This window comes from Mirounga leonina, unplaced genomic scaffold (assembly GCF_011800145.1).
Source record: "Mirounga leonina isolate KUSES-001 unplaced genomic scaffold, KU_Mleo_1.0 Mir_174, whole genome shotgun sequence".
Lineage (NCBI taxonomy): Eukaryota > Metazoa > Chordata > Mammalia > Carnivora > Phocidae > Mirounga > Mirounga leonina.
The window spans coordinates 20,495,838-20,522,731 of NW_023270451.1; the positions used below are offsets into that span (position 1 = coordinate 20,495,838).

At 39.6% G+C, this 26,894-nt stretch overlaps 1 protein-coding gene across 4 annotated transcripts in view; it reads right to left on the minus strand.

The window, feature by feature from the left end:
- The window catches only part of CDK6 (cyclin dependent kinase 6), a 238,682-nt gene that overhangs the window by 122,824 nt on the left and 88,964 nt on the right, over positions 1–26,894 (minus strand). For all 4 annotated transcript variants that reach the window (XM_035020562.1, XM_035020564.1, XM_035020565.1 and 1 more), the window contains exon 4: positions 645–812. In XM_035020562.1, the coding sequence (XP_034876453.1) occupies positions 645–812 (168 nt within the window). The remainder of the gene's footprint in view (positions 1–644; positions 813–26,894) is intronic.

The following is a 26,894-nucleotide window of genomic DNA, read 5'->3' on the forward strand; positions in this document are numbered from 1 at the left end:
TTGTGTCTGAAGGAGGGAAAAAAACCCTAGGATACCATAACTGTCATTCTTTGACAAAACGGGCCCTTGGGTTTACCCTTTGTATTTTGGCTTGGACGAAGGCATCACCCAGCAGCGGAGGTGGGGTGGGGGGAGGCTGCTGCTTATTCGTGGGCCAACCTAGTTCACTGTAAATTCAATTTCTCCTTCATAGTCAGCACCATAGCTTCAGAAGAGTGCTTTCACACACCTGTGTAGGTACCTGGCTGTTTCTCAAACCAGGATGCTACAGACAGATCAGCGTTCCTGGGACTCTGCTTCCCTAAACCCTTGAGCTGTGTTTCCCCAGATTTTGTGTATGCAGCTCTGAAAACAGTGGTTATGGCAAAAAGCATTTGGAAACTTGTAACTGATTCCTTTCTAGTGGTGACAATGTAACGGATGGTTTCTGCAATGGGTCCTGTCTGTGACAAGCCCAGTCTGGATGCATCTGTAGTGGTAAGCAAAATCCTTTCTTTCTAGCCCTGCTTTTTAAAAAGTGCAAAGACATTCTGTCCACCAACTGAGCACAGGCAGTAATAATCTTAGGGGCATGGTATGGGGGCAGTTCGTCATTTAAAAGAGGAAACATAAGCTTAATCAAAGAATAGCACTTTCTCACTCACCACTGAGGTAAGAGCCATCTGAAAACTGTAGATGCGGGCAAGGCCGAAGTCAGCCAGCTTTATTTGTCCACTGCTGGTCACCAGAATGTTCTGTGGTTTTAGATCACGATGCACTACTCGGTGAGAATGAAGAAAGTCTAGACCTCGGAGAAGCTGAAACATCATATCCTAAATAAAACCAAAAAAGAAAATCAATAAACTGTCCCAACAGAAATTTCAACAGGCTGAATCCTCAGTGCTGGAAAGCATTCGATGAATAAATGAATTCGTCTCCTTTCCTACCTCTCCAGTCTCCCATTCTCAAGGTCACTAACAAAAAATTTCACATTGACCTGTATTTTATTAATGAAAGTAAACTTTAAAAATAGTTTCAGATGGTATGGGAAATATTCTGGAAGATAAATACCAAACTGGTGTCTGTAGTGAACTGGGGAGAAGAAGTAAGTGGTAAGAGGGAGACATTTTTTATCTCATACACCTTTATATGGTTCAATATGTTATTTCAACAATTAAAATCCAGTAAATGATAATAATATTAATGGTAATTCCTACTACTTTTATAGCACCGAACACTAAGCAGTCACTACATGTCAAGCACTGTTCTAAACACATTCTGTTTAGTAACTCAATATACAACCCAACACTGAGGTAAATAATAGCATTACCTCCATTTCACAGGCCTAGAAACTGATTCCCAGGTGTAAATAATTAGCCCCAAGTAACAGCACTAGCCAAGAGATAAGTCTTGATTCCAACTATAGCCTAGAAAAAGTGGGTTCAAATCCTCAAAGCACTCCTTTATTAGATCAATGTTTGAATGAGTACGTGAAGCCAGGTAAGCCATTCAATCTTGCCAAGCCTCCATTCTCCCATCTGTAAAATGGGGAAGCAACAAAACCTACTTCAGGGGATCACTGTTTGTAAAGCACTTAGCGTAGTAGTAAGCGTTCAATAAATGGCAGCTCTTATTGCTATTATCAACTGGCATGGAGACGGGGTGGGGGGGGTGTTCAAAAAATAAACCAGTGTCACATCTTTTTCTAACTATGGAACCGGTAAAATTAGAGAGAAGATTTAAACCTCAGAAACAGTGTCTGAAAGTAGGAATTTAAGATGCTGACCACTGGATCCTTCGAAATCTCGGGCTAACAAGATTGACCTTCCCTCCAAGATATTGTGCAAATGGTGTACACAAGGGAGGATGGAATTATTTTGTTCATATAAGGATTAGAAAAATGGGAGGGCAGCATCATGGGCCTCAGAGCCGGCTGAGACTGTAAGGACACACTTGTTCACCAGCTGGACCATATTTGGTTATTGGTTCACGGTCCTGGTTTTTCGTTCAGAGCTGGGAGTTCTGTCTTTACATGCCAGCTTGTTGAAAACCAAAGCCTCAGTTTTCTATAAAATGAAGAGAAGATAGTGCTTATTTTTTATAGTATTATGAGATTACATGAAGTACCGTATGCAAAGTGGGTGGTGCAGTTCTGGCACGTGGTAAGCATTCAATGAATGACAATCATTCAAGTGTCCTGTTTCCCCAGGGGAGACAGTCAAAAACAACTGTAAGACAATGTGGCCAGTGCCATCAGGAACTTGCTGAATCCTTAGCATTGGAAACAAAGCACTGAGCAGAGGTATGCAATGTCCCAGGTGTACTAGAATCCCTTTGAGATGCACCTCCATGGACATTCTGGCTCGGAGGGTTTACATTCTAGGTTTTCGAAGGCAAAACTCTTGGCAAAAACTGCACTGGTGAGGGTCAGTCCTTCAGGACCTGAGAACCATGGCAAGTCACACACCTCACAATACACACACTTCCAGTGTGAAAATGAAGCATGCAATATTAACGAAAGCACTGGGGCAAATCAGTCATTACTGGAAACGTATGCACGTGACTTATAAGCCCTGGATTTCAAATAGCATGATTAACCCAAAGTAATGCCATGCCGGCCTATCATCTTTCCCTTCTTATATATGCTAAACACCACCCATTTAACACTGTACAAAGAATAAATCTGTTTGGTTCATTTTTCAGTGTTCAGATGCTTTAAGCAGACAATTAGCAGAATAAAAATGTTAAAATTTTAAGTAATTAATAATAAAGCCCATCTAAAGTTTATAAAAAGCCTGAACCAGAGGAAAAAAAAAAAGTGTGTATTGCTTTTATTTCGGTATTTATTTATATAGGACGTACTACGTCTTTCTTATTAAATTGGTACATGCTTAATGCAGAAACATAAAATTTTTAAAAAAATCCAGAGGAAGGTGGCGCCTGGGTGGCTCAGTCGGTTAAGTGTCTAACTCTTGATTTTGGCTCAGGCCATGATCTCCGGGTCATGAGATGGCAGTGTGCAGTATGCTTGTCCCTCTCTCTCTCTCTGCTTACGTGTGAGCGCGCGTTCTCTCAAATAAATAAATAAATAAATAAATAAAAATATTTTTCAAAAAATCCAGAGGAAGAACAGAAATCACTCAAAATCCTACCATTCAGAGAACAGAGAAAACTTCACTGTTAAATAATTTTTGTCTTTCTGGTCTTCCAAAAATTACAGATGTTGCTGTATTTGTAAGTATAAGTATATCGTATTTACATATATAAATATTATATATAACGTATAGCACATATAAAGAATATTAATATACACTTGTATTTATAAATAAAAATGATCATTATTCTGTACACATCATTTTGTGATTGTTTTAAAAATACTTCATGGTTCATTATGAATATTTTTGCCACGTCAACAAAATTCTTCTACAATATATCTTTTTTTTTTTTAATGCAACATGATTTTTAATAGCGGCATGGTTTTCCTCCCTGGGATATGCCATAATCATTATTATTTGGTTTTAGTTGCGTTATTTTGGAACTTATACTGAGAGTCTATCTAGTTCCCCTTCATTTAAAGTCTGGGGTACATTAAAATGACTTGTCACCATTGTATCTATTACGACCAGCACAGTTTAAGTAGTGCCAACCCATATAAGTGCACTAACACTGATTCTATGTAAATGATGCTTATAGATGTATGGGAAGTTGATTTTACATAAGGATTACCATTCTTTAGATTTTATTAGGCTATTCAAAAAAATTTTTCGGTGAGCCAATAGGGTTTTCTTTTAAACCTACTATATCCAGCTACAGTTCCCCTACAATATCCAGGGGAACTATGTGAGCTTTAAATTAAATGATTTATAAATTTTTTGCCCAAGTCTCATTATCTTCAGTAATTCACCTGTGAGGTAGGTTGATGCACGTTATAGACTTACAATAAGCGTTATGTTTGAACCCTCCTCAATCTTTAACTGTCATTCACTGGAACACCTAATCTCGAAGGGAGAATACACTCTGCTATGTCAGGGACTCCAATCAAAAAGAAGAATAAGACATGGTCCCAATTCCTGAGAATGATATGAATGAATAAAACTGTAACACTAAACAAGGCAGGAAAAACACCTTTCCTTCAGAATCACAAGTGCTTGGATCAAAGACATTTCAAAGGATTCTTTACTTAAGTTTATTATCTGTTCGATCTCAGTTTATAGTATTGTGAGACATACTTTTAAATTAGCTCCTCAAGATTTTAATCTAAATTAATCTTATACAAGATACATATTTCACAGTAATCCTGGTGATACAAGGCAATGAAACTACGGATACTGCCAATTAAGGCTCTTTATGTTAAACAGAGATTTTTACATTACAGTGCACAATTCTGGTAGCAAAGGTTTAAACATCTAGTCATACTTAGGATACCTAACAGTCACTTGGTGTCCTCATTCTGTATCTTTCTGAAGCATGTTTCAACAGGACACCATCATGGAATGAAGTCTGGCTCCCAGTGATTTTGGGTGGGGTTTTGTCCTTGGTCACCCCCTTAGAAGATTCTGGACTTCAGTCTGAATACTAGAAATCTGTAAAGCTGTGTAATAATTTCTTATAGGTGTTCTAAAGGTTCAATCCTGTTATTTCTTCAAAAAACAAACACACAAACAAACAAACTGAAAACTTACCTCAAGCTTTTCTAATGGGAAAAACTTTTATCATTGGGTCTTTTTTTCCAACTACATAGTGTAATTAGTTCCAAAAGACACTAAAACACCCAATTTATACCATATAGTAAATCACACAAATAACAGCTTTCAATGGACAATTCTGGATTTTTGGCTTTATCTATGTTGACATAGTCATGTCCTCAAGGTTTTAGTGACAAAAATGTACATCAACAGCCTATCTATTTAAAAACTAAAAATAAGACATACACAACCTGTAGTCAATCATTTTTGTCCTCCTTATAATGTGTAAATTACAGTGTTTTCAAATTTGTTATTCAAGTTTCAAGTATCTTCATAATGATTTGTTGTTTCCTACAAAGGCCTCCTATCTAGCTTGTTTTCTATGGAGGGTATTACAGGAGTCTAGAGTCTAAAATGGATCACATACAACAAAGGTATTTTACATTAAACTGACACCATGTTGGTTTAAGGTAGGGGTTATGATTAGGAATAGAAATAAAAGATCACGATCGCTTACACATAAAGGGTGATGGTAAAAGCCATAAAGAAAGGAGAGCCCTTTAATAATAATGACAATAATAATAATGACAATTCTAGGGCTAGTCCTAGAATCTTTTTTTGTTTTTGTGGATCATGACTATATGTTTTAAAATTCTTAATCGTGGTGAAATACAAATAACATAAAACTGACCATCTTAACCATTCTTTTTTTTTTTTTTAAGATTTTATTTATTTATTTGACAGAGAGAGACACAGTGAGAGAGGGAACACAAGCAGGGGGAGTGGGAGAGGGAGAAGCAGGCTTCCTGCGGAGCAGGGAGCCCGATGTGGGGCTTGATCCCATGACTCTGGGATCATGACCTGAGCCGAAGGCAGACACTTAATGACTGAGCCACCCAGGTGCCCCCATCTTAACCATTCTTGAGTGTAGAGTTCAGTACTGAGTTTATTCACACTGTGGTGCAACCAAGCTCCAGAATTTTTCCATCTTGCAAAACTTAAACTATACCCATTGAACAATTCCCCATTTCTCCCTCCTCTCCAGACCCTGGCAACCACTCTCCTAACTCTCTATTTCTATGAATCTGACTACTCCAGATACCTCAGTGTAACTAGAATCATATTGTATTTGTCTTTTTGTGACTTGCTTACTTCACTTAGCAAAATGTCCTCAAGATTCAATCACGTGGTAGCATATGTCAGAATGTCCTTCCTTTTTAAGGCCGAATGATATTCCATTGTATGTATATTCCACATTTTGCTTATACATTCATCTGTTGATGGACATATGGGTCGTTTCCACCTTTTGGCTACTGTGAATAATGCTGCTACGAACGTGGGCGTACAAATATCTCTTTGCAACCCTGCTTTCAATTACTTGGGATATACATACCCAGAAGTGGAATTGCCAGATTTAGTCCTAGGATCTTTTAAAATCACAGTTCACCTGTAAAGTATGGTATGATATTACTGCACAAAGCAATGGAGTAGTGAATAACGAAGCCACGTCTGGGTCAGCTGGCAGGTCCTTCAAACACTGGTGACTTCACTCACTCCTATTTCTGTGCACAGGGAGAATCTGCTGAATGTCTCCACATCAAGCTGACTGTATGGTACACACCTTTATTCTACTTCAAAACTTGACAGAAGCTCCTTCATGCTTCCACTGATCAATTCCCAACAACAACAATGGGCTGCAAAGACTGCTTTATCAACAGGTTCCCCCCACTTCTCATTTTGGTCCTCAGGAGTCCCCAAAGAATGCCTAAAATCACATCTAAATCACAAAGGGCAAAACAAATTCTGACAAAGCAAGAGGGGGGTTAAAGCCGGTTCCTTAAAACTTCAGATCACCTGGAAAGCTGTAATTCATGAATTCAAAGCAAACAATAAATGGGAGGACCTGGAGATGAGCTGCCAGAGTCACATGTGAGCTTTGTTCCAGTCAAGCTGTCTCCTATTCTCTGTCACTTCATCACACTGTGCCCCAGCCAGGGGTGGGGTGGGTGGGAATGGGATAACTGAGTAAGGGCAACACATCGCCTTGGGACTCTTCGGCAGAAACAAAGGCAAGGCCCCTAATTGCAAGTGCTGACTTTCTATTTTTACTGCTTCTAGGCAACTGGATAAAAGCATAATAAAAGTGGCTTTGTATGCCAATTTTATTAATAAAATATGTATTCTAAAGAGAGAATGAAAAGAATCCATATATTATTCATTCCTGGAAGTGATGATAATGCTGAAGTAAGTAAAGAATCGGTTTCAACTAACTAGAAATAAGAAAAGAACAACTAATTTTCACCGAGGCTGGAAATGTTGGTATTTGAAGGACAATGCAATGACTAAATGGACAGTCTGAAAGAAGGAATCATTATGTCACCATGATGGCTATTATTAACCCACAGTGGAAAGTCATCGGGAATTGAAACTACAAATAGCAATGTTAATTATAACTTTTTTCAGAGCAGGATATAAAAATCAGCATTGCATAAAAAAAAATACAAAGCACAAGTGCCTAGAGGTTATTGACTAATGATCCAAATGATTTTTGTCCTATGCACATTGTTTTGTGATCTTTTTAAAACATTTAACAACGCACTGTGGATATTTCCCCATTTCACCACATATTCTTCGTAATAATTTTTTTTAACAATATGCTTTTTAATGGCTGCATTTGGAAAAATACCTTCTTATCTTTTTCCCCATTCTCCTTCTCATTTCCCTCTTTTGAGAATTTTCCCCTCACTTAAGTACTTCCCTCCTCTCCAAATGAGGTAATGTATTACAAAAGTTGGTTTTCTGCTCCAGAGTGGAGCATATTATTATTTGCCTCCTGTAAGACATTGTTGGTTGCCAGACATGAAGGATTGGTCCAAGGTAATCACATTCCCATTTGTTAGGAACTGATCCAGGGATGGACATGAGACCTAGTGTTAGCCAATGAGACATATGGGCAAATCTGCTCCAGAGTTTCGGGAAGTATTTTTCCCCTTTATAAGAGGACCACAGTAGAAAATTCTTGCTGTACTTCCTTCTCACCTCCCAGCCCCCACCCCCATCCGGGCATCTTACACTAGAAGTGCTACTGCTTGAGGATATGACCTTGCAGCTGTAGCAACCATCTTGAAACACAAAGGGAGACATCATCTGCAGAGTGTAATGAGGGGAAGAGTGGGTTTTCGAGGATATTGCTGAATAGCTGCATCAGCTCGGGCTGCCCACCTCCAGCCCCGTAGTTACAGCAATAATGCCCTTATTTAAAGCTATTTTTTCATTGAGTGTTCTATAATGTGCAGTTGAAAATTATTCTAACCAATCAAACTTAACTAAAATTACATTAACTAAAACCTGTTAAGGTCACGATCTTTCATTTACAGCTCTTTGCCTGACGCCCCCTCCCCCGTCACAGGGCGTGTACCAACATTCCTTTCTTGTTGCCGGTTATCACTTCCGGGTGGTTATCTTTTTCTCTTTGAAACTTACACCTCCTTCCATTTATTGTCACAACATCCTCTTCTTCATCGCTATCACCTGCTATCAATCCTCCACATTCCTCAGGGTCTCATCCCCTCTACCCTACAGTCACCATTTTCCTGCATGACTTCAACATTATGCAGGATGCCCAAGCTAGCACCTTAACCTCAGAGACCTTTGACTTCTTTAACCCCATTCCATTATTTGCCATTTATTCCCATGGCTAAAAACAGGAATGTGTGATCACTCAACTCTGATATAAAATATTTTAATTAAAAAATGTTTAAATTACTTTAATTACATTTATTTGGATATCAATATATCACTTAAATTTACAGAAGCTTATTAGACAGCATAACTAAGTAAATCTGGAGAGCAACTTCTTCACACACCATTTGCTAGATCTGCCAATTCCCTCCTCTCTCTTGTTGGTCATTTTATCTTATCTTCTATACGAAGCTTAACCCTCAATTAGCCCAACCACTCTTTCTTTCTTGGCTGTTATACCTATATTGCAGAGAGCTGTTTGGGTTCAGGGGGGAATGATCATGTATGTGTCCATTATCAATATGAAGTCAGCCTCCAATCCTGGTTATCATAGTGCCAGGTAATCCTACTGGTCCCTAATAAGCCCTCTTGCTGTCCTTATAGTCTGAATTTTTACCACTGTCTCCCTACGTTATCGTCTTCCTTTCTTCTCTTAGCACTCTAGCCTACGCTCCACTACAGGGAGAAACGCAGACCATCAAGGGAATGCTATTACCTCCCTTGTGTCCACCTATAAATTTATAAGCACTGGCACCTAGCCCTCTCTATCTTCTGATAGGAAAGATTTCCTTCCTCCTACATAGTATTCATCTTCCTCCTACACTCTGGGTCACATTCAATTCAGCTTATTCAAGTCGCCATTGCTCTAACTAGCCATTCCCTTACCCTCTCTGTTGTCCCTTGACCAATAAACAACCCAAGTGACCCCCTTCTTTTTTTTAAGATTTTATTTTTAAGGAATCTCTACACCCAACATGGGGCTCGAACTTACCACCTTGAGACCAAGAGTCATATGTTCCACCAACTGAGGCAGCCAGGCGTCCCTCCCCTTCTTTTCTCAGACAATGATCTTTACACAGCAATGCACATTTTCCTATTTCTCATCCACATCATGTCACTACAGTGAATGGAGCTGTGGCAGCTCGTGCAAGATCACTAATAACCACTCGTTTGCCACAACCAATGGGACATTCTACTCCTAACTTAACCCTGGCATGGCATTTCACACTGGATCCCTCCCTCCCCTTCGCTGTTCTCCAAAAGAAAAAGATCTTCTATGTTTCTGATTAGAAATGTAACACATATTCACTGTTAATATAAAAAAAATCAAAACACAAGGAAAAACATAAATACCACCCACAATTCTCCCATCCAAAGATAACCACAATTAACATACTGGTGTATCCTTCCCTAATTTTTCTATACACGTATTCTCAAATAGAAAGTTATTTTCTGTTTTATAAATGGAATACTAGTATATATGATTCTGTAATTTCCTTTTTCACATCATAATGTATACTGAACTCATTTGCATGTAAAGGAATACAGATCTACTGCCCAATTTTTAATGGTCATGTGCTATTCTACTTTTATTTGTATACTATCTTTAGCCAAACATTTTTTTTAAAGATTTGTTTATTTTTAGAGAGAGGGAGAGAGGGAGTGGGAGTTGGAGGGGGAGGGACGGGGGAGAGGGAGAGAGAGAATCTGGAGCAGACTCCCCGCTGAGTGTGGAGCCCAGTGCCAGCTCCATTTCACGACCCTGAGATCATGACCTGAGCTGAAATCAAGAGTTGGGTTTTTAACAGACTGAGCCACCCAGGTGCCCTTAGCCTGATCTTTTTGACATGCAGACCTGATCCCATCAGATCATTCTCATGCTTGAATGCCCTCAGACAAAGCCCATCTGGCTCTCTGGTCTTCGATCTTGGACTCCTGAGGACTTCCTCCAACTTTACTCACTCACTGCTCTATGGCCCCATCTTCTGAAAGAGGCCTCTGCTTTAATCACTCTTCCTTCAGATATACTAGACTTCTAGGACACTGTATTAATAGGTGTCTGTAAATGTTCAATGACTTTTCACAGAGGAGTGAGACCCAAACTGCATTGGAAATGACTATGAAGTCTACAAACACCATGAGCTTAAAAAGAACTCACTGACTCTCTTCCCAAGGAGGAATACTCTGGCAGGTGATAAAACTCTAGGGAAACAGAAAAAGTAGGTGTGGATTAGGGGATAGGGACCAAAGAGGCATAGCACAGAGATCAGTATTCCTACCTGTTAGCCATTAGAGCATCTTCATATGTGTGTTAAGACTTTTGCTTCATTATTTCAGAAATATAATATCCCTAGGTCTATAATGAACACTGAAGCATGGAATAAAAACAGTGAAAGATGTTTTCTTTCTATCTTACCAACTCTATCCAAAATTCCTGCAACCTGATCATCAAGAGACATGGATTTTAGCACACAGTTCCACAGTTAGAGGTATGACTCTAAGTAAGTCACTTCTCTCTCTCATCCCTAAGAGAAGCATTCTTTTTTTTTTTTTTAAAGATTTTATTTATTTATTTGAGACAGAGAGAATGAGATACAGAGAGCATGAGAGGGAGGAGGGTCAGAGGGAGAAGTAGACTCCCTGCCGAGCAGGGAGCCCGATGCGGGACTCGATCCCGGGACTCCAGGATCATGACCTGAGCCGAAGGCAGTCGCTTAACCAACTGAGCCACCCAGGCGCCCCCTAAGAGCAGCATTCTATAGATCAAATTACTTTGCTTAAGACATCACTTGGGTGCAGAATCAGACCACTGGCTAAATCTTCTAATCCTTTAATTTCATATCACCACATCAATGTTTCTCGAAGTGTGGTCTCCTAATCCAGTGCTACCGACTAATTTCCATTTCCTCTTCGCCACTAGCCAACTGACTAACCAAGGCCCAACTTTTCTGAACCTCAGTTTTTTATTCATAAAAATCAGGATGGGGCATCTGGGTCGCTCAGTCGGTTAGGTGTCTGACTTTGGCTCAGGTCATGATCTCAGGGTCCTGGGATTGAGCCCTGCATGGGTCTCTGAGCTCAGCAGGGAGTCTGCTTCTTCCTCTTCTCCCTCTGCCTCTCCCCCTGCTTGTGCTTCTGCGCTCTCTCTCTCTCAAATAAATGAATAAAATCTTTTAAAAAATCAGGATAAATTCTGCCCTGCCTCCATCACAGAGCTGCAGAGATATATTTATTATTATTGTATATTAAATATTTGATTTGTTTTTTAAATTGTCAACTGCTATTGAGCTAGACTGTAAATTTCTTGAGAAATAGGAATGTGGGGCTTGTTTATACTCTCCATGGAATCCAACAAGGCACCTTACACAGGGAAATCTGTTGATTTTACTTGATTTGATGAATTACTTAACAGTGCATAGACAGGCATGAAGATGAAATATAATGACTTTTGCTCTTGGCTCTGTGTACAGGAGTTATATAAAACATCCTCACTAATTAAGTTGATTCCTGAGTCGTTAGTGAAAACTAACAATTTTCCGTTGTGGTTTATCAGTTATTCACTAAGAATTTATTGAGTATTTGCCAAGTGGAAAGACAAAAGAAATTTCTCTTGCAAATGTATATAACCTAAGCAAGCCATCTACATGTGAGATGCAAATTTCCATTTTTGAGGGCAGTATGATTTAAAAGAAAGGCCACTGAATTTAGAGCTAAGAGCGTTGCATCTGAATTTCTACTTACTAGTTATATAATTTAAGGCAAGTCATTTGCAACAGTTGTGGGCCTTGGTTTTCACATCTATAAAAATGGAAATAACCCTGAAGAGACTTAATAAGATATTATATATTTATATATAATTACATATACTGTAATAATATATAATTACGTATAATAAGTAGGACATGACATATTTAAGTACTTTGCATGGTGTAAAGTGAACACAACGCATTGCTGCCACTTAGTTCAAAGAAACAGGAAGTCCCTACTACGTGTCAGGCATCGTGTAGGTGATGTTACACACACACACCTAAGACAGAGGCTCAGGGCACCCTTGTCTGGATGGGGAGAGAAGATGTAAATGTACACCTACACCCTTGAAGTCAGTATACGGCAAGGACGACAAACGGCGTAAGGTGTTACAGGCGCTGAGCTAAAGCACTGAGGAGGAGGCAGCATCCACACTGACCTTGGAGTACTACTAGGTGTTGGGGAAGCATGTGCCTGGAAGACCACATTAGCAGAGGTTTTGGAGGACAACTGCCTAGGTGTTCAAGGCCCAGCAACAGCCCCTGGAGAGGGGTTGCTGCTGAATGGGACCGCCCCGCAAAGGGTTTTACTGCTGAGCCTGTGGGAGTTTATAGAGCCTTATCTTGTAGTCAGCAGGAAACTAGTGAACCTGTGTAAAAGAATGGTGTGTCGTTACTGATGGTTTAGCATACAGAATAGATGGGAGGTGCTATAAGGAGGCTATTATTCTACTCTAGACGTAAGACAGTAAGGTCTGCATTAGAACATCAGAAAGGGAAAACAAGGGGAAAGTCGATTCAAGAGACAAATGCAATATGCGAGTGTTTCACGGGTCAACTTCAACAGGCCATCTTCTGAGGGCTCCGCTACATCTCCAGGTTACATGCTGGGTGGCCTTGGGCCTGTTATTTAAGCTCGCCTCCCCTAGCATCAAGCCCTAGTTTCCTCATCCATAAAATGGGGATAACACTTTCTTGCAGGCTGGTTGTGAAGGCTCAAACTAGTGTGTGAACCTCCCAGCTTCGGGACTGGTGCCACTAAGTCCAGAAGAGGACCCATCATTAGCAATGGCATCTGGCTAAGTTCAGATCCATCTAGTTTTCTCCTGGTAGTACATGGACAGCCTCTCATCTTCCCAAACAGTCATTATTAAGATCAACAAGCACTACTGTGAGCATATTAAACGGCAAATTTTAAAATATTTATTTTAACTAAATCAAGTGTTGTGTTGCCTGTTCTTTATTTTGAAAGTCTAAAGATCGCTAGCATCTTAGATCTAGAAGCATCCTCAGAAATTAACTGTTAATATTCATGGAATGCATTATAGGCCTCTTTTTGTAAATAACCCAACTTTCTAAGGTGGTTTTAAGTTGCTTTTTACTTTGTACCTGAAGTGATTTTTCTACAAGGCCTCCAACTGGGGACGTCCCCTCAAACTTTCTGATGGCTGTTTTCATGTGATCACAATCATTTACTCTAAGAATGCAATAGAATTTTTTACTTAATCAACATATATATTCAGAAGCTACTACTGAGTAGGGAAAAACATTACTAATGAACTTTATTACATAATTAACTTTGGTTGCTTTCCCAGCTTAACAAATAAGAATTAGAATTTGTGATGTTATTTCCTTATGTTATCCATTAATGCTGAACTATGTGCATTCCAATACAGAGAGGGGGAGAGGAGCAAATGAGAACTCTGAAAAGAACACTTAGCTTCATTTGGTCAAAAAATGGTCTTTACAAGGGTTTTTATTATAGGTCATAAAACACTGCTTACCACAATGTACCTCTTTCCTTGAAAAAGAAAAGAAATCCTTGCAGTGGTGAGAAGCTGAAAACAACACACTGTGTATTCATGCTTCCTTCCCATAAACACATCTGTGCATATTATCTGTTTTGGGTAAAGTTGCATGCACAGCTGTTTATGGGGGCTCAACATTTTTTGTTCCATGTTGTTGCAAGGACTGAATTTTTAAGCTGAGCCTGTAAGGAGAGAGCAAATGCATCTCCAGGGGGAGGAGAACCATATGCTCCTCACTAATAACTCCTTCGATACAGGAAGAAGAGGCTCTGGGTGGTCGTATCTTGTCAGGAAAAGCATGGAGGTCAAGAGAAAAGGATCTTTAAGCTAAATGGAATTGAAGAGCTATGCACCAAGGCAAAAATGAAAATGAGGTTAAGAATCTAATTGTCTTACAAAGAATTCAGCAAGTTAACCATTAAAATAGGCAGTGCAATAGGAATTGTCCAGGAAAGATGGGCTGGAGAACTTAGTATTTTAAGAGATCTAGGTATAGGTACATATATACACTGAGTGTGGCTCTGGGTTAAGGATGTCCCTCCCCAAAACTTCCGGGACTGATCGTTGTCTCAAACCTGCCCCTCTTTTGCCTCCCAATCTTTTCCTGGCGCACCTGAAACTCCCAGTCAGTATTTCTGATCATTCTCTTTCTAGGCACCACAAAATCCTCTCTCGCACTTCTCCTCACGCTGATTCTCCAAGGCCTCATTCTAGTAACTACCTGCCCAGCCCTACTCCTACAATTAAAGCTGCTGATAGAAAATCACCACATCATGGTCTCCACTTTCATCTGGGCTTTTCAGTATTACCTTCTCTGGGTCTCTGGTAAGCTCCCTGTTCTTTTGCCTACAGTGGTTACATTCACCATTTGTTTGTGTTCCCAATTATGTATCTCCAAAGTATCTTAAATTCTAAATTCTGCCTTAACCTCCTCACCGTATTTATTCATGGCTCCAACATTTGGTCATATTCTGATGTATCCCAAGTCATAATGGCAGCTGGGACCGCTCTCTTGAGTTTTAGATGTGCAGACTTCAAAGCTTCCTATTCACATTTTCTGGAATATTCCACAGCAACTGTAATCTCGGTATGTCCCCAAATAATAATAGTTTTTCCATCCCCATCAAACTCTGTTCTTCAGCCTATATATTTCTTACCTTATAAATGGTATCACCACCTACCTAAATGATCAAGTCAAAATCTGACAGACATTTTAGATTCCTTCTCTTCTTCTGACCACATAGCTAATCAGTCACCAAATCCTGGTAATTATAGTTCCTAAATTACATATGAAACCAGCCCTTTTCTCCCATTTCCAAGGTCCTTGTCAAGTTGCCAGTATCTCTTGCCTGGATGATTGTAATAGTGTTCCAACACAAATAAGCTATCTATCTCTGGACTGAGGCATCTTTAATCTTTTCTCCACAGTGTCGACTCAAAATATATCTAAAATATAAATCTGAATCATACAGAAGTCCTCTATTGTTCACTATAAGACAAAGGCAGAGCTTAGCTTGCTACCTAAAGCATTTTAATGTCGGATCCCTAACCACCTCTGGTTTTATTTCTGGCTGTTTCTATGGTCCAAAGGTGACGAACTCTATTATATCTTTTTTTTTTTTTAAGATTTTATTTATTTATTTGAGAGAGAGACAAAGAGCGTGAGAGAGAGAGCAGGACGAGCAGGGGGGAGGGGCAGAGGGAGAAGCAGACTTTCCACTGAGCTGGGAGCCTGACATGGGGCTCGATCCCAGGACCCCAGGATCATGACCTGGGCCAAAGGCAGACGCTTAACCGACTGAGCCACCCAGGCTCCCCAATATCTTGCCCCTTTTCTTTTCTTTTTTAAAGATTTTATTTATTTATTTGACAGAGAGAGAGACAGCGAGAGAGGGAACACAAGCAGGGGGAGTGCGAGACGGAGAAGCAGGCTACCTGCTGAGCAGGGAGCCCGATGCAGGGCTCGATCCCACGACCTGAGCTGAAGGCAGACACTTAACAACTGAGCCACCCAGGCGCCCCTATCTTGCCCGCCTTCAATGCTGTCTCCTCTGCCTGCGATGTTCCCTCCATTGCCCTTTCCCCACAACACACCCACATCTTGTCTGTCTGGCTCTTTCCAATTTATTTTTCAAGACATACTTTCAGTAGATCTTGGCCAAGTCCTGGGTAACTTTCCTCACACCCCCAGGCTAAGGTAGGTGCCACCTTCTGTAACCCACAGCCCTCTACGTACGGTTCTCTTACAGAACTTATCCTACTTTACTGTACCATGGTGTCTTCCTTACTAAGTTAGAGGCCCTTAACGCTAAGGGAGAAACTGGAAATGGGGGTGGATGAGAAAAACAAGCATCCCAGGCACTCCGCAGACGTTATTTCGTTTAATCCTCCCAACAAGCCCTTGAGTAAATCCACAGTCATTCATTCTAAATTAGTGTCACATGGTACCTTTCATGGCAGGCGCTGTGCCCCACTGAAGAACAACAGGGCCTGGTCTCCTGGGGCGGACAGTGGAGGAGGGGAGGCCGGTTCTGAGAGGTCAAGCAAGGTGCTCACACTGAAACATGAGCTTCGCCTGGGCTCCTCCTGACCTGGTGTGTCAGGTGCACCTGGCCCTCAGCGGCCCACGCCGTGGGCCTCACTGAGTAAGTATACAGGAATTGAACAAACAATGTTTTTAAAATACGCTCTGACCTAGTAATTCCACTTCTACGTATTCATCTTACAGAAGCAACAGCACAAGTCTATCATAAGTCAATCCCCAGTCAATGGTAGGTTGTTCGAAATAGTAAAAAAAAGGAAATACCTAAGATATCTACCAACAGGAGGAGAGATAAATACAGTGTAATATGAAGCAGCCATTCGGAAGAACCTGGGTATTTCTGTAAGCTGGATAAACCAACCGCAAAAGGCATAAATAAGCCTTAGGGTAATACATACAGCTTGATTTGAGTTTGATAAAAGGCAAGTGTACGTGTTAATGTATGTGTTGCTGTGTCTGCATCTGGGTGGCCAGAGAAAACACACAACACTCAGTTAAATTTGAATTTCAGATAAACAACAAGTACTCTTTTAGTTTAACTATGTCCCATGCGATATGTGAGATATATTTATATGGAGAAGTAGTTGTTGTCTATCTGAAATTCAAATTTAACTGAGTATCTTTATCTGCTAAATCTGGCAACCTTATTTGAACACATATAAAAATTTTTGGAAGGAGATATAGCTACAGTTAAAAGTTGTTACCACCGGAGGTGGAGGCAGGAAGGAGGAACAAAAGGAAGAAACTTCTGCTTTTTTCTGTCAAGTGTTTAAATTGGTAGGATTGTGGGTGATTTTTACTTTTTTTTTGAGAGAGAGAGAGAGAGAACATGCACGTGAGCCATGGGGGAAGGGTAGAGGGAGAGAGAATCTTAAGCAGGCTCCATGCTCAGTGCAGAGCCCCATGCAGGGCTCAATCTCCAGACCCTGAGATTATGACCCCAGCCAAAATCAAGAGTCCACACTTAACCCACTGAGCCACTCAGGCGCCCTCACGTCCAGCATGGAGCCCAATGCAGGGCTTGAACTCACGACCCTAAGATTAAGACCTGAGCTGAGGTCAAGAGTCGGGACACTCAACCTACTAAGCCACCTGCCACCCCTGATTTTTACTTTTTGGTGTTCTTCTGTGGTTGCCAGTTAAAATTATATATACATATATATTTATAAAAATATATTTTTATAAAATTTATATAATGTAATGATAAATAATTTTAATATTTAATACAATTTAATATAATTATATATATAAATGTCCTTTTGCCAACCACATGTTTAAGTTAATAGGAAGCAATCTTTGGAAAATATAAAAAATAGGGGCACCAGGCAACTTTCAGCACAGGTTTTAGGGTCATTTAAATCAATCTGTCAGACATGACACCTGTTGGTTTGCCAAGAGGTTTCCTTAATAGCTTATACTTGAATGTGATTTACTTTTATTTTATACTATTATACATCTAAGAGGAATATGGTATTTATACCCCCCAACACACACACACACACAATGTATTTATAAAGTAGAACAGTGGGCAAAAGAATTGTTTCTCATACTTAAAGTTCATAAAACTCTTCTCATCTAGCATTGTATTTTCAGCATATTGGGGGTATATAAAATGCACATTGCAAATGAAGTTTCTAACATTTAAAAGCCTAGTTATGAGGCTTCACGATCTGCCACATATGTTTAGTTTGTAGTTAAAAATATTTTACTAGATACTTAAAATGGTCAAAATAGGCTAAAAAGGCATTAGGGAAATGTCCTGCCTCTCTGTATTTTAAAGTGCTTGGATAAGAGAGATGCAAGTGATGTTCAAATCATGTTTGACGTTCTGAGTGGAGAGGAGAAGGATCCCATTCAAGTTCCTACACACTGGGTAAAGATTTTAGCACTGCACATTATCTGACAAAGGACTTACACCCTCAACATATAAAGAACTCCTACAAATCAATCAGAAAAAGACATATAACACAATCTTTAAAAATGGTGGAAGATGTGAATAGGCACTTCACAAAAGAGGAAATCCAAATGTCCAGGAGCTTACGAAAAGGTGCTTACCCTTTTTTTTTTTTTTAAAGATTTTATTTATTTATTTGAGAGAGAGAATGAGATAGAGAGGGAGCATGAGAGGGGGGAAGGTCAGAGGGAGAAGCAGGCTCCCCGCTGAGCAGGGAGCCTGATGTGGGACTCAATCCCGGGACTCAATCCCAGGACTCCAGGATCATGAGCTGAGCCGAAGGCAGTCGCTTAACCAACTGAGCCACCCAGGCGCCCAAAGTGCTTACCCTTATTAGTCACCATGGAATTGAAAATTAAAAGCATAACTAGACACCATTACAATGGCTTAAGGTGACAACACCAAGTGTTGAAAAAGATATGGAGCAACTGACCCTCTCAAGGCACTGATGGAAAACTACAAACTAGTTTAAACCACTTAGGAAACTGTTTAGCACAACTACTGGTACACGGAGAACAAAAACTCTCACGGATACGATGTTGAGTAATCAAAGCTATACACAAGAAAGTGCAAACTTTTATATGAAACAACCCGTGTAGTCATTACTTCTGGGGAGAGGGTTATGGTCTGGGAAGGGGCATGAAGAAGCCTTTGGAAAAGTCCTCTTTCTTGATCTGGGTGGCAATTACATTAGTAAAAAGCCATCAAGTTGCATGCACGCTTGAGATAAGTGCACTTGTTTATGTTTCTTATACTTCAATTAGAAAAAAAAAATCCCTGTCTTTCCAATATCCATCCAAATCTGGGAAGTTATCCAGTTCAGTCATGCTATTCAGGACCTGTCTGCCAGGCTCAGCATTAGAGGCTTCATGGATTATGCTCTCGGTTCTCCTTTGGGATCTGTTCATTCTTACTTCTTAGCAGTATAGTCATTTCACCTAATTTCCACTTGTATCAGTGTCTTCACTGGTCGATGGGAGGATGACACAGGGTGACACAACTTGTTACAATAATCAGGTAATATGCATGTATGTAAGTGCTCTGAAAAGTACCATGTGTTATATGGATGTAATGTTACCATTATTTATCCCACATCTGGGAGACTCAAGGTTTCTCCAATAATGTTAAAGACAACAATGTTTTGTTTTGTTTTTTAAAGACACAAGATTTTTTATCACTGCCATCTCCCCGTGACAATTCTCAAATTCTTGAAATACAAAACATCAGACATTAATTATGAGTAAGATTAAAAAGTGTCCAATCCTAGTCCCTTCACAGTTCACTGCAGTGCCTCAGGGGACGGGCTTATGAGGTTCTGACTGTACCTTTCCCGCTAGGTGACGCTAGGCATGTTTGTGTATTTCACAGAATCTAAAACACCATCTATTTTAAGATCTACTATTATTTCAATGGACCACTAAAGAAGGAAGACAACAGCCAACTAAACTATGACACAACTCTTTTTCATCACATAGAAGTTTTAGTTATACTTAGTAAAAGGGCTCCTTAGACTTCTTCAGGTTTGGATTTTTACTATGTATTGTTCTTGAACATACATCACAATTAAAATTTGAGTGAAATAATCTGATGAAGGTATTCCAAAAATGTCTTCTCCCTCACAGTTCTGTTCTTTCACATCACTTTTCCATTCAAGAGTTTTCGATGTCTGTGTTTTCCCACACAGTTCTGTCCTCTGTGCGATCAAGAGCGCCACCGTATCGGCAGGATTTTCATCCAAGTCACTGACTAATTCTTCAAGTTCTCTATCATGTGTACAGTCAGTAACTACTCAGTCGTGACTGGAGCCCACTGGCAGTGACTGACTGTACAATGCACTCCAAATGGGCATCTTAGAATTGATGAAATATGATACTTAATCTCTTTGAACCTCGGTTTCCTCTTTAATAAAACAACAGTTATCCTGACAGCATTGTTATTTTTTTTTAAGATTTTATTTATTTATTTGTCAGAGAGAGAGAGAGAGCATGCACAAAGCAGGGGGGAGCGGCAGGCAGAGGGAGAAGCAGGCTCCCCGATGGGCAGGGAGCCCGATGTGGGGCTCGATCCCAGGACCCTGGCAGACGCTTAACCGACTGAGCCACTCAGGTGTCCCCTCACAGAACTGTTATAAAGATTAAATCAGATAATGTTGTGGTGGCATTTTCTGGTGTGAAAATAATTTTCCATGAGAAAATTTAAGATGCAGCTCCATTGTTTCCAGGAATCCATGCTGCTGATAAATGTTGTTTTTCACACTTTGGGTCAAAATATGCTCCATATACTTTATCCATCCAGACATCACAAAACATCACAATAAACATTCACAAAATACACAGCAAAAGAATATGGTGGGCATTCTGAAAAATGTGGGGGATACTAAATTAGTATTAGTCTTTGTCAATAAAAATCTTGTATCACTATAATATTCTTTAATGTACCAGTTTGGCAATCTTATCTGAAACGAAAATGAGACTAGACCTGAGGATAATTTCTGAATGAAACTAAGCTAACTCCTAGTGATTATCATGTTTTCCTTACATACGATAAGTCTGATTTTTTTTTTATCACATAAAGACTATGAGAAAATATCTGTGTTATGAAAAGAGACAAAACTTAAAAGGGTAGAAATTCTACTTGACGACCTACTAGGATTGTCAGATAAAATATATGATGTTCAGATGAATTTGAATTTCAGATGTACAACGAATAATCTTTTAGTGTAAGCCTGTCCCAAATAGGGCATGGAACATTTTTAAAAAAGATTTTATTTATTTATTTGTCAGAGAGGGAGAGCACAAGCAGGTGGAGTGGCAGGCAGAGGGAGAAACAGGCTCCCGGCTGAGCAGGGAGCCCGATGCGGGGCTTGATCCCAGGACGCTGGGATCATAACCTGAGCTGAAGGCAGACCCTTAACCGACTGAGCCACCCAGGCGTCCCTATACTAAACATTTGTGTTGTTGTTTATCTGATACTGGAATTTAACCAGATATCTTTTTTTTAAATTTGCTGAATCTGGCAAACGTACCACCTATTCTAACCTTAGTGTCTTCCAAAGAAATAGCCACGATCATCGGTTTGTTGCACACTCTTCCAGACTTGGTTTTATAATTATGAGATACATACGTATTTCAGAAAAATGGAACCAAGCTGTCCTCACAGTTCTAAAACTGGCTCTTTTCTCCTTTACCTCATTCAGCACTGTGCTTTAAAGGTAATTCCTTCCAGATTAACATCATTCTTTTTTTTTTTTTTAAAGATTTTATTTATTTATTTGAGAGAGAGAGAATGAGAGAGAACACATGAGAGGGGGGAGGGTCAGAGGGAGAAGCAGACTCCCCGCCGAGCAGGGAGCCCGATGCGGGACTCGATCCGGGGACTCCAGGATCATGACCTGAGCCGAAGGCAGTCGCTTAACCAACTGAGCCACCCAGGCGCCCCTAACATCATTCTTTTTAATTGTCACACAGAATTTCATACGGTATCAGTCTATTCGGCCATCATCTTACTGATGAGCCTTTAGGTTATTTCCATGTTTTTCCATTATAATTAATGTTACAGCAACTTTCTAACTCATACCTCCTTTTGCACAAGTGTCAGGGTATCTCTGAGAGATGAAACTGCTTGGTCACTGAATATATTCATTTTTAGTTTTAATAGATACTGTCAGATTGCCTCGAAAATTCTGTATCCATTTATATTCCCACCCACAGTAGACCACTGCTACCCTTCTAGTAGAGACCCTGATCCTTTCCTTCCCAAACTACTGGAGCAACTTCTTTGATTGAACTCCTGTTGTAATTGCTCCTAAATGAGGACATCACCACCAAATCAATCTGTTTAAAACACGACAACGATAGAATCAGCCACCCACCCAAAACCTGCCATTATTCCCCAGTGCTACATGATCAAGTCCGTCTCTCTCTTTCTTAACTGACTTCTTGTCCTTATCTCTCGGATGTGCCCAGCCTCATGCTGTCTTTCCTCAAGCGGAAGTGGGACACTCCTGAGTCAGATGTCCAAGTCCTGGCTTCTGATTTGTGTCACTTGTGCCTTAGAGCGACATCACCAACGTACTACACCACTGCTAGTTTCTTCATGAAGCCAGCCTTTATTTATCCCTCCTCGGAGTTCCTGCAGCACTTATCATTTGTAACACTCATGTGGCATTTGTCATACACTGCTGCCTTATGTGGTAGCTATTTCTCTCTATAGTTTACTTTCCTTTTTAGATTTTAAACCATGCATAAATTGTGTTCATATGGTATATTCGCATTATTTAGCACAGTGGCTTGATGTTCTGCTGTACAAGAGCTTAGAGAATAAATTAGATACAAACCTGTAACGTATCTCCTGGCTAGATAGGCTTCCTTGTTCCCGTTTAAACCATCCAATAAAAGGTGCATTTGAGGTACATCAAATATTAGAATACTTTATTTTTTATTTTTTTAAAGATTTTATTTATTTATTTGAGAGAGAGAGTGAGTGAGCAGGGGGAGGAGCAGAAGGGGTGGGAATGGCAATCGGAAGCAGACTCCACACTGAGCACGGAGCACAAAGCCCGATGTGGGGCTCGATCACACGACCGGGAGATCATGACTTGAGCCAAAACCAAGAGTTGGATGCCCAACCGACTGAGCCACCCAGGTACCCACATTTCAATTTGGTCAGCTGCCATCAGGAAAACATAATTAAAAATTGAGGGAAAATGCACAGATGTTAAATATACTATTCTCAGGCCTTTACTTTTTAGGTGTGTCAGAACACAAGGGAAAACTCTTAAAACCAACTGCCTAGAATCACGATGGCACATTGTGTGCTCTATACTTAGAAATTTCAGAGATTAAAGTTTATAGGATTTAATATTCCAGAGAATCTGCAGATTTTTTTTTTTTTACAGTAATTCAGGAGGTAACTGTTATAGTAGCAGCAAGAAATAGATGGAAGGACATGCAAAAAGGCATTTCATAGTCAATGAAGGCCCAAACCAGAAGGAAGAAAGACCATTAGGGACACCAAATAGATCAAGTGATCTTTGTGGGCCATCAAGGCCTCCATTCATCATCTACTTGGTATTTTAGATAAGCCACTGTCATCACTAGTCAGATCTTGGCATAGTGCTATGATCTGTCTGGGCCTCTATGTTTGAAAAGTACATGCAGATAACTACAAAGTACCTAGGTGAGCAATCACCATCCCTTCTATGAGTAAGAGGTTGCACCCTTTAAAAGTATTTTATACATTTGTAACTAATTTGATTTGCACATTTTAATCCTTGTTTATAGATATAAAACCGAGGCTTGGAGAAGTTAAGTGACTTGCTCAGGTCACATGGCCAGAAACCATCTTGTTGCCATGGGACTCTCTTTCTCCATATCCAGTAAATAAAATGAAATAAGTGGTGTTCCTGGGCCTTAAGACCTTCAAGTATTGCAGTACTTCCCCAAATCTAGTTGAGGCACTGCTTCCTGAGACTCCATAGAAGGCAAAAATATATAACTACTTCTACTTCCCTCCCCTACACTTCCCCATCCACACCTGTAGAATTAATGAATGTTAATGCAAAGTTTGCAAGGTGATTTTTGCAACTTAAAGTCAATAGATTCTAACAAGCTACTTGCAGCTTTGAAAAACAGCACAGTGTTTTTCAAAGAATGGAAGTGATACAAATTCCATAATGTATGCAGTGAAGCCTTTAGAAAGAGCTGTAATAAACATGTCTTTAACAAAGGTTAAAAAGAAAAAAGATCAACTGAGAAATAAGATATATGTCAGCGTCCAAAGATGAAACCAGAAATTCTTCTTGGTAGGCATGCTAAATTTTCATTCCTTTAACCACATGTGCATTTTTTTAAAAGATTATATTTAGTTATTAGAGAGAGAGAGGAACAGAGGGAGAGGGACAAGCAGACTGCACTGAGCCTGACATGGGGCTCGATCTCACAACCCTGAGATCATGACCTGAGCTGAAACCAAGAGTCGGACGCTTAACTGACTCAGCCACTCAGGCGCCCCGATGTGTGCATTTTCAAGCCTTTTAGCTTCTACTGCACTTCCTTTCCCGCTTTTATGTATGCCATTGGGAATGTCTGATGCTTGGCAACACTTGTCCTGGGCACCCTGTGAGCTTTTGAAGGCATTCTGCTTTACTTATTTCAGACATCTCTAGTCCTTTGATGGCACAGTGCTTCGCATATAGAAGATGCACAATAAATGTTCACTGGATTGAATAAAAGCCATGTGTTAATTTGACATATATCCTTATTTGGTAAATATGCCAGCAGCTGTGCTAGAAGCTACCAGAAAAAGAGTTAAGAAATAACTTCTGCCTGAGCATGACTGAAATGTAATAGGTAATACAGAAATCATTACAACTCTTCATGGACAAAAAGAAGCACATTTGGAATGAGGCTCTAGTTGAAGAGAATAAAATGTTAAGAATCAAAGTTCTAGCAAAGGAAACATTACAAATTCTGATGTCAGCTCAGTAAAAATAAGGGCAAAATTCAAACTAATATTGTTTTTAGAAGAAGGTGCAAGTAAGTATGGTAAACTCATTCAAACCAGTAACAGGATGTTTCCAGCATAGGTCTTTATTTAGCAAATATTTCTATATAAATGAGAACAAAACCACATTTATTTATTTATTTATTTTCATCTTTTTTTAAAAAATTCTTATGTTAATCCCCATACATTACATCATTAGTTTTAGATGTAGTGTTCCATGATTCATTGTTTGTGCATAACACCCAGTGCTCCATGCAGAATGTGCCCTCCTCAATACCCATCACCAAGCTAACCCATCCTCCCACCCCCCTCCCCTCTAGAACCCTCAGTTTGTTTTTCAGAGTCCATCGTCTCTCATGGTTCGTCTACCCCTCTGATTTCCCCTGCTTCATTCTTCCCCTCCTGCTACCTTCTTCTTTTTTTTTCTTGACATATATTGCATTATTTCAAAACCACATTTATATAGCTTTTGGGAAGTCCACCAGACTATAATACTAGGACTTGAGTTACTGTTCTAGCACCAGTTCTAACTACATGACTTTGGGCAGCTCACCCTACTACTGTGGGCCTCATTTCCTTAAATGTACTGTGTGGAAACTGGGCTATATACATTCCACGGCATTTTCCAATTTTGAAAATTTTTTAAATTTCACTAATTTGTGGACAAGTGATGTCTTCAACCCTCTAAAAACACCCTCCTGAGTAGATTTAAAATGATTCCTCCAGTTTTGTTGACACTTTTAATTGACAGATCCTACTAGATAAACTTGGTCAACTTCTTGAGATTTCAAGTTGAGTTGGTACTATATCATATTTAGAAAATTACAAGGAAGAGTAAGATGGTACTGGTCTGTACGTACACCCTCTGTAAAGAGTAACACAGAGTCACGATGACAGATCCATACTGCAACAAACCATTTCTGAAGAAAAGTAGAACAAAGAAGTGGATTTATGTCACGTGGTAGAAGGTGGGCCTTTTAACATTCTAGTCGCCTTCGGGGACCTGACGGACCAACTAGATTGCTGCCTTTGGGAAAATCTGTCCTGTTATATTTGCAATGGAAATTTCAAGCACATTCTAATAGATTTTTACAAGGTGTGCTTTGGTTTAGTGCAGCTGTCACCATGTAAGAATTTACCTGGCATAAATTAAGGTTTTTAAAAAAGGACTTACTGATATTTAATGAAAGATTTTATAATGGCTTATTAAAATAATTCCTAAATTTTGGATTACTAGCTAAACAACTATAATATCTATCTTCTATAGGGGCACTGTATTTGCTCCTTACAAAAGTTGATAGTAAAAATTACAGCCTGGGAGGCCTTCCTATTTCTAACAAAGGAAGTAGACAGATTCTAATATCTACAAGACAAAGTAAACAAAGAAATCCCAGGAGTGGTTTCTGAACTGCTTGGGGGAACAGTGCAATACAATCATTCCTTCAGAATACTAAGACTCTATTTTCAGTGGTCTCTCACAATCTTCATTTGTTCTCAAGTAAAAGCATTAAATACTAAGTCACACAAGAAAAACTGCTAAGAAGTCTTCAGGTGATAATGAATCTTCTTTTTCAGATATTAGATTATGACTGATATTTTAAGGAGAAAAGGAGTGGGAATGGGATACATTTTTGTCTTGAACTAAGCTGGGCTCTAATTCACAACTGTGTTAAAATTTGCCTGTCATTCTCCCGGAATTGAAAAGAAAAAAAAAAAAAAAGGAAAAGGCAGGATCCTTTCACCAGGAGAGAAGAGAACTTCACTAGAGATTATCCTCATGGGGACTCTTTTCTCTGGGACAACCGTATGGCAACAGCAACCAGGAACGAGTGACAATTGACAGATTTCTGAGGAAACATCATAAAAGTAGTGATCACGTAGGCAGTTCTGCCAACTTTTTACAGGATTCTTATGTTAAAGAAACAAGCTGTATCTCTGAAAACATGCTATGTATTCCTTAATGGTTTAAAAGTAAATCTGCAGAAATAAGAGGATATTCTCCTTAACTCTGCATCTAATTTTAGAGGTGTTAAACAAAACATAATCTATGAAATGAACAGCCAGGGTCTATTGAAAAGCTTTTATTTTGGAATCCCATCACTGACACCATGGGGCTTAATAATAATAATAAAATTAAATGTATCTGTCTTCATT